Source organism: Mandrillus leucophaeus, unplaced genomic scaffold, assembly GCF_000951045.1.
Source record: "Mandrillus leucophaeus isolate KB7577 unplaced genomic scaffold, Mleu.le_1.0 Scaffold12, whole genome shotgun sequence".
Lineage (NCBI taxonomy): Eukaryota > Metazoa > Chordata > Mammalia > Primates > Cercopithecidae > Mandrillus > Mandrillus leucophaeus.
Genome location: NW_012100320.1, coordinates 1,797,677 through 1,806,234, shown reverse-complemented (window position 1 = coordinate 1,806,234; position 8,558 = coordinate 1,797,677). Strand labels below are relative to the sequence as shown.

Genomic DNA, 8,558 nt, shown 5'->3' with positions numbered 1-8,558 from the left:
CAGGAGTTCGAGACCAGCCTGGCCAACATGGTGAAACCCTGTCTTTACTAAAAATACAAAAATTAGCTGGGTGTGGTGGCACGTGCCTGTAATCCCGGCTACTCAGGAGGCTGAGGCAGGAGAACTGCTTGAACCGGGACCCGGGAGGCGGAGGTTGCAGTGAGCCGAGATCACGCCATTGCACTCCAGCCTGAGCAACAAGAGTGTAACTGTCTCAAAAAAAAAAAAAAGCACTGGAATTGGACATTGGACAACAGATATTTTAGGACTGAAGTCACTGTGGATTAGTACTTCTTTTAATAATTTTAATAATTACATTAGATTATCAAGACTTGGATGAAAAGACATTTTGGCCTCAGGGTGGCTGCCTCAGCTCTGGTTTGCCATGTAGGAGCTGACAGACAGTACTTTAGACTCATTTCCTCTTTTATAAAAATGGAACTCAGAAGTCATTTCCCTGGAAAAACTGCTCGACAAGGTGGCTAAAGGTGCAGCCCCTCAAAGAAGAAGGGGCATGGGATGGTGGCTGTCCGAGCATGGGGAGGACCCTGTGGCTCATGGCCGTCCTCCAGTCTCTCTAGGCCAAGCTCAGGAGACCCAGCAGCCACAGACCACCCAGCCAAGTGGCCTTGATTATGTGGCAGCCTCAAGGGGAACTGGATGTAATTTTCTTTATTATAATTTGGCCTCTCCTGATGTCTGGTTTCCCTTAGATGCCTTGCTGCTTTCCTTCCTCCTGGGAGTGTCCTTCCTCAAAGTAGCTGGTCTAGCCGCATTTCAGATCCCTCCCCTCCCCCAACCCCTGGATGGCGCAACAGGCTTGCTTTCACCACCCACCTCCCTGGCTTGCAGGCCCCTGGCCCAGGTGAATCAACCCAGGTTGCCCAGCACAGCCCCATTCCTGGCATCTCATGATCCTCCTGCCCTGGACCTCTTTCTCTTTGTTTTCTCCAGAGGAACTGTGAGAGTGACACTGAGGAGGACATCGCCAGGAGCAAAGCCCTCCACCCGCGGAGGAGGAGCAGCACCTCCTAACTGGCCTGGCCTGCAGTGGCTGCCAGGGAAGTCTGGGCCCAGCGGTGCTCCCTTCTGTGCAGACTCTTGGACCTAGCTCAGCACCAGCACCTGAGCGTCCTGAGCACTTCGCAAGAGAGGTGGGCCCACAGAATTCAGAAGAGCTTGCAGGCAAGCCAAGAGACCCTGGGAGCTGTGGCTGTCTCCTGTGGAGGAGGCTCCGACTTTCCCAAAGCTCTTAATTCTCCATAAAATGGGCTTTCCTCTGTCTGCCATCCTCAGAGCCTGGGGTAGGGGTGTGGACTTAGGAAAACAATATAAAGGACATCCTCATCATCACGCGGTGAAGGTCAGACTCAGGCAGCCTTCCTCACAGGCTGAGGGGGTTCAGAACCAGCCTGGCCAAAAATTACACCAGGAAGACACAGTCCTCCCCACTGGGAACAGGGTGATTGAGGAAAGTGAACCTTGGGTGTGAGGGACCAATCCTGTGACCTCCCAGAACCACGGAAGCCAGGACGTCAGGCTGACCAACACCTCAGACCTTCTGAAGCAGCCCATTGCTGGCCCGCCATGTTGTAATTTTGCTCATTTTTATTAAACTTCTGGTTTACCTGATGCTCGGCTTCTTTTAGGGCTACTCCCATCTGATTTCCTTTAGCCTGTGTGCCTGTGACTCTGGGGGGGCACCCAGTGGGGTGCTGAGTGGACAGAATCTCAGAAGGTCCTCCTGAACTGTCCCCGCAGGCCTGCAGTGGGCCTGCCTCCTCCTTGCTTCCCTAACAGGAAGGTATCCAGTTCAAGAGAATCCACCCAGAGACTGGGAGTAGTGGCTCATGCCTGTCATCCCTGCTCTTTGGCAGTCCGAGGCAGGGGAATTGCTTGAGCTCAGGAGTTGGAGACCACCCTGGGGAACATGGCAAAACCCAGTCTCTACAAAAAAATACAAAAAATTAGCCAGGTGTAGTGGTAGCACCTGGCATCCCAGCTACTCCAGGGGCTGAGGCAAGAGCATTGCTTAAGCCCAGAAGGTCGAGGCTGCAGTGAGCTGAGATCACACCCCTGCACTTCAGCCTGGGTGACAGAGAGAGACCATATCCAAAAAAAATTAAAAAAAGGGTTGCCAGAGACGAGCATGCCCATGCTCCCTCTACCTCACTGCCACCACTCCTGCTGTTAGGGGCTGAGTGTGTCTCCCTAAAATTCCTCTGTTGAAGTCTTAACCCTCGGCACCACAGAGTATCACTGTATTTGGAGATGGGGTCTTTAGAAAGGCACTTAAATTAAAATGAGCTCACTGGTGTGGGCCCCGATGCAATATAGTTGGTGTCCTTACAAGAAGGGGAGGTTAGGACACGCAGGAAAGGCCACACGAACGAAGGCCCAGGAGTGGGAGGGGGAATAGCCATCAACAAACTAAGGAGGGGGGCTCAGAGGAAACCAACCCTGCTGACACCTCAGTCTTAGACTCTGGCCTCAAACATTATAAAAAAATAAACTTCTGTCTTTTAAGCTACTCGGTCTGTGGTACTTTGTTATGGCAGCCCTAGCAAAATATACACCTGCCAACTACAGCCAAGATGGGGGCAGGAGAATCCCTAACGATGTGGGTGGAGAAGGGCAAAGAAGGATCCACGGGGAGAAGGGAGAGGAGAAAGAGACGGATGACCTGGCCCCTTGGAAATGGCAAGGGAAGCTCACTCAATGGCATCGAAATGTGGGCCCTGTTTCTCAGGCCACAAGAACGGCGTTGCTGAGCAGACTCAAGAGATGACCCATGGAAGTCAGAAATACAGTCAGGGCGAGGCCAGGAGGCTGGGAAAGTACATGGGAAGAGGCTGAAAGAGAAGTTTTAGAAGGTGAGGAAACTGAGCTGAGGAAGTGAGCCAGGAAGGAGAGAGGGGAAAACTGTTATTAAAAGGAAAGGGTCCTGGGGAAGGAGGTCCCAGTTCCCTTTGTCAGCAGACAGTGGATGGGTCCAGAGCAAAATGGCCCCACAGGAACAGCAAGGCAACCTAGTTTCAGAAAAGTGTCCCGCCAGAGATGGAGTGAGCCCACAAGCTGGTTGCAGAAAGCTTAGCAGCTGACCTGGACTTCTCGAGCTTCCCCAGATCTCAGGTAGAAACAGTCCTGTGACTCCCACCACCCTGGAAGGATAGCAGAGGCCAAGAACTGCCGACTGTGGGCAAGGGCCCTGGGCCTGCGAGGGGCTCTTGGCTGTGGTTGGTTACATAAATCAGCAGGGCGTGTTCTGGAACAGGGCTCACTGGGAGCTCCTAGGAAGTCAGTTACGGTAATGGGGTGGGGGACTGCCCTCCTGCTAGGAAGGAGAGCAGGGAAGACCTTTGAGGAACCCAGTCTTGATCAGAAAGTTAGCCTTTGACAACTTGTCTAGCCCAACCCCTACGTTTCACTGAAGAGGAAACCGATGCCTAGAGAGAGGAAGTGACTAGTGCTTCACGCAACAAATTTGTGAAAATATCTGATGAAAGCCCAGACTTTCTGGCGCCTAGTAACAGTGCTCATTTCTTCAGCTGATAAACTGCGGTGTACCTTTCAGGAAAGGATGAACCATTCGCTTTGCCTCATTGTTAACGAGTCTCATCTATTCTTGACTGTTGCTTGCCACATCCTTCATTCTTGGAAAAGGAATAAATTGACACACTTGCTTCTACCCATCTTTCACAGTAAAGGACACTGCCCCTGGATGGGGGCATCTCAGCAGCCTACCCCCACAGGCTGCAAGGCAGTCAGGGAACCAGTATTTATTGGGCTCCTGCTGTATGCTTGGCACTGTTCTAGATGCTAGGTTGGAACAGAGCAGGACAGACACAGACCCTGTCCTAAAGGGGTCCACGTTCTCTAAGCCCTGGGAAACCAGGACTCCATCATGCTCATATCTCCTCCTGGCCCTCTTCTCATCCAGGTTATACAAAGCCCTGCTGACTCAGTCCTCTTAGCCCAGCTTTCTCGTGTTGGGTGGCACCTGCTGTGTTTCCCAGAAGCCCTTGGGAAGCACAGGGCCAGGCAGTGGGCCGAGGGGGGCCTTTGAGGATGTACAATCCTTTGAAGATGACTTTGAGGACCAGCAGCCAGAAGCCAGGCACCCATGCGCCTCCCAGACAGGGGCCCAGTCCCTGTGGCCTCTCTGCTAGCAGACGGCTGCAGCCGCAGGTGTGAGGATGAGCACCGCGGGGGAGCCAGGACACCACGTGTGTTCTGTTGACTCTGAAGAAGGATGTGTTGACCAGCTGACACTTTCAGGGCTGAAAGAGACCACAGCATCCTCAGAGGCAAATGGAACATTCCAGTGACGAAAGCCATACCAAATGCAATTCTTTCAAGAGGTCTGGAGGGGTCCTGCCCCAGAGTGTGTGCTTACGTGAGTGTTGGATGCTGCATTAATATTTCACAAATATCCATATAAATATTTTAGTGTGTTGCCTTTCGATGTCAATCTCACTAGCTTTCCTGACTCCAAATCTTAGATTGCCTTTGCCTTTTCCCTTCGTATATTTATTTGCTGAAAACCTTATTTTGGAAGCAAATGAAAGCCATACGGTAAGGTGAACTACAACATCTCTCTGAAGGAAAAGTCAGGCCCTGGACTCCACAGACAATCAAAGTAAGTGCATGTGAAAGAACTAACTTGAGGACTCGTACCTCACAGGGAATTTTATCTGGCATAGGATTGGAGAACTTTCCTTCCATCGAGTCCCCAACTTGATTTCATCCTGACATTGTTCGATTCACTGTAGCTGCACCCCCAAGGACAATATCTTCCTCGGTGGTCTGCTGAGAGGATCACATTCTAAGCAAACATTAATAGGCTTACGGATTGAGCAGCTGAAGATCTGTGAACGATGGCTAATTGACATTTCAAAAAGCAGACACACCATTGGTGAGCTCCCCTTAACAGTTTCTCTCCTCCCGTTTTTCCCTCTCCCACTGGTTCTTTTTCTCTCCCCCTTCATCCATTAGCAATTCATAATATATAGCTGAAGTATATATTTTAGTAATTTACTTATTGAATAAAATTCATGTTCCCAGTTCTTAATCTAAAAAGCAGTTGATTATATTATCTAGGGAGAAATATTTTTTAAAGTATTTTTTTCCTCTATGGATCAGTGATCCACCACCCCCAAGCCAGAGGAAGAGTGAAAGAAAAAAAGTGAAGCTCATAATAATTGTTTAAACTCTGCTCTGCAATAGGAACATTTTGCACACATTTCCTTTAGTCCTCGTCCTAGTCTTGTAAGGGAAATGAGAGCCCCATTTATATGATGCAGCTGAGATTCCGCGGAGTGAGGAAATTTGCATATGCAGTCACACAGCTGGAGTACTTAGATTCTAGCCCAATTTTGCCTGCCCTCAAATCCACATTCTTCTCTACTTTTCCTGGAGAAGTGTTCAATGAAAAAGTAATCCCGGAGAACCATGTACACTATTATACTCTTTTTTTAAAAGCTCACAAACTGTGCCATAAGTTGTTTAGGGATACATGTGAATGTGATAAAATTAATTAATTTTTGAGACACAGTTTCTAGTTGCCTAGGCTGGAGTGCAACGGCGTGATCTCAGCTCACTGCAACCTCCGCCTCCCGGGTTCAAGTGATTCTCCTGCCTTCTACGTGGGATTACAGGTGCCCGCCACGATGCCCAGCTGATTTTGTATTTTCAGTAGAGATGGGGTTTCAGCATGTTAGCCAGGCTGGGCTTGAACTCCTGACCCCAGGTCATCCATCCGCCTCGGCCTCCCAAAGTGTTGGGATTACAGGTGTGAGCCACCGCACCTGGCCTAAAATTGAATGTTAAAAGCAAGGGAATGACTACTCTCCAAATTCAGGATGAAACTTACATCTGGGTGGCTGAGATGGGGAGGAGGACAAGGGTGGGCGCTGGGCTGTTGGCAGCGTTCCAGTCAACACTGAGTTCACGGTGGGCTCCTGCAAGTTGTATTTGTTAGAATGCTTTCCAACTTACATATTAGCTGTCAGGCCTCTGAGCTCAAGCCAAGCCATCGCATCCCCTGTGACTTGCACATATACGCCCAGATGGCCTGAAGTAACTGAAGAATCACAAAAGAAGTGCAAATGCCCTGCCTCGCCTTAACTGATGGCATTCCACCACAAAAGAAGTGAAAATGGCCGGTCCTTGCCTTAAGCGATGACATTATCTTGTGCCTGACTCCTCCTGGCTCAAAAAGCTCCCCCACTGAGCACCTTGTGACCCCCACTCCTGCCCACCAGAGAACAACCCCCCTTTGACTGTAATTTTCCTTTACCTACCCAAATCCTATAAAACGGCCCCGCCCTTATCTCCCTTCGCTGACTCTCTTTCGGACTCAGCCCGCCTGCACCCAGGTGATTAAAAAGCTTTACTGCTCACACAAAGGTGGTCTCTTCACACGGACGCGCGTGACATTAGTTGTCTATACTTTTGCATGTATCAAACATTATGTTAAAGATAAAGGGAGAAAATGAAGTGGAAAAAGTCTATCCTAATGGTCACCAGTTGCCGCAGTGGCCTCTGTTAGGGACAGGACATAGTGCCCTTCCCTGCTGTGTTTTTCCCACATGACTCGATGGCTGGCATTTCTTTGTGTTCTTCTCCTGGCACCTAGATCAGAGGTCATCACACCACTCAGTGTGAGAATCCGTGGGCTGGAATTTTTATTTCCCTTCTATTTATTTATTTATTATTTATTTTATATATATATATACACTTTTTTTTTTTTTTTTGAGATGGAGTCTCGCTCTGTCGCCCAGGCTGGAGTGCAGTGGGGCAATCTCGGCTCACTGCAACTTCCGCCTCTCGGGTTCAAGCGATTCTCCTGCCTCAGTCTCCTGAGTAGCTGGGACTATGGGTGCCCGCCACCATGCCCAGCTAATCTTTGTATTTTTAGTAGAGACGGAGTTTCACCATGTTGGCCAGGATGGTCTCGATCTCTTGACCTGGGGATCTGCCCGCCTCGGTCTCCCAAGGTGCTGGGACCACAGGTGTGAGCCACAGCGCCTGGCCTTTATTCCCTTTTTAAAGAGACTGGGTAGGAAATGCCCTCTGCCCCCTGCAGCCCTGCCTCCTCAAACATCGCCTCCCCTGGGAGTTTGCTAAGGACGTGGGTCTGAGGACAACTTCCAAGGCCGACGAGGCAGAGTTTGCCAGCTCATGCTTCCGGGTGCCTTCATGTCTCTTTGGACTTAAACCCAGAGGCCAGAACAGCATTTGAAAAGTCAGCTGGGCCATTATCCTGCTCCTAGATGGGATTGCACTTGGGTTTCTTTGTCTCATTTTGGAATTGAGCCAGGGAGATCCTATATCATCCCTCAATTCCCTTCTCCAGTTCTTAATAGTATTATATTTCACCACTCAGATCCAAAAAGCCTGGGCTACGTCCTGCCACTTTGCAGCTGTTGGAACTTAGCCTTGTCATTCAACCTTTCTGGGCCTCAGTCTTCTAATCTGTGAAATGGTGATATCAGTGTTACTTGTCATGAATGCCTTGTTGAAACCAATTTTGTAAACGAGCTTTGTCCACTTTGAAGGACTTGGCAAGCATAAAGAATTTGTTTTTACACAATTTAGTTATACTCTGGGACCACAGGCATAAAGAGTGTAAGGAAGCTCCAACTTCCTCTGAAGATTCCATAACAGTCGCTTCTGAAATAAATTGACAATAGATTTACGGGAGAAAAACCATTTTAATTGTGTGCCTGTACACAGGAGTCTCATAGAAGAATGAGGCTCCAGAGAGGGACCCAGTGGTTGAAGTTTTTACAGCATAAAGGAATAGAGCCTTGAGGCTTTTGGGGGAGGTGGTGGTAAGTTACGGGAAGGAAAGGCGAAGAACTGCACAGAGAAGGAAGGTGTCTTATGCAAATACAAATCCCTCAGGTAATCAAGTTGTTTTGGAACTTCCTCCAGAATAGGCAATAGCCTCTCTGGGGGTGGTGATGACTTTTAATCTCCTTGTGGTTATTAACATTTCCTGGTTGTTTGATGAGATTCCTAGGGAAGGGGTTCGAGACAATTCCATTCCTTTTGGAAGACCATCCCTCAGTCAAGAGGTGGAAACTTCAGAGGGAGCTCCTCCCTGCCCTAGGGAAGAAAAAGAGGTATGGGAAAGAGAAGGTCAGAGAGAGACCTTAATTTTCCTCTGGGGCTTTTTGGTCTCCTTTGTTCAAAGCACTTAGCATACCACCCCAGTAAGAGCAACTCTGAGAAATGTAGAAGTTAGTCAACCCTGGCTAACAGACTCAACACTGCTTACCTAGACTCTGGGCAGAGGGCTCCCGGAGATCAGTGCACCTCTTACCTCTCAGACTCTCGGCAGTGGTTTAAACACAGGAGAAAGCATCACGTTGATGCTGGAGGCTCTCAGCAAGGGGCCTCTCAGCTGGCTGTCTTCCTCCCACTCCTCCAGGAAGGGCTGCTGAGAGTCAGGGCGCTGAGAGGACAGTATACTGTTCCTTTGTCTTTTCATGCAGCACCCTAACACAGGTCTGAATGAAAAGACAAAGCGTGTAACAACTCTTTTTTTTTTT

At 49.3% G+C, this 8,558-nt stretch overlaps 1 protein-coding gene across 1 annotated transcript in view; it reads left to right on the top strand.

Annotated features, from left to right (window-relative positions):
• The window catches only part of DAPK2 (death-associated protein kinase 2), a 140,362-nt gene extending 138,730 nt beyond the window's left edge, over positions 1 to 1,632 (top strand). Inside the window, exon 12 of the mRNA XM_011967832.1 lies at positions 955 to 1,632. Coding sequence (XP_011823222.1) covers positions 955 to 1,035 — 81 coding nt within the window. The 3' untranslated portion in view covers positions 1,036 to 1,632. The remainder of the gene's footprint in view (positions 1 to 954) is intronic.
• Positions 1,633 to 8,558: the final 6,926 nt, after the last annotated feature.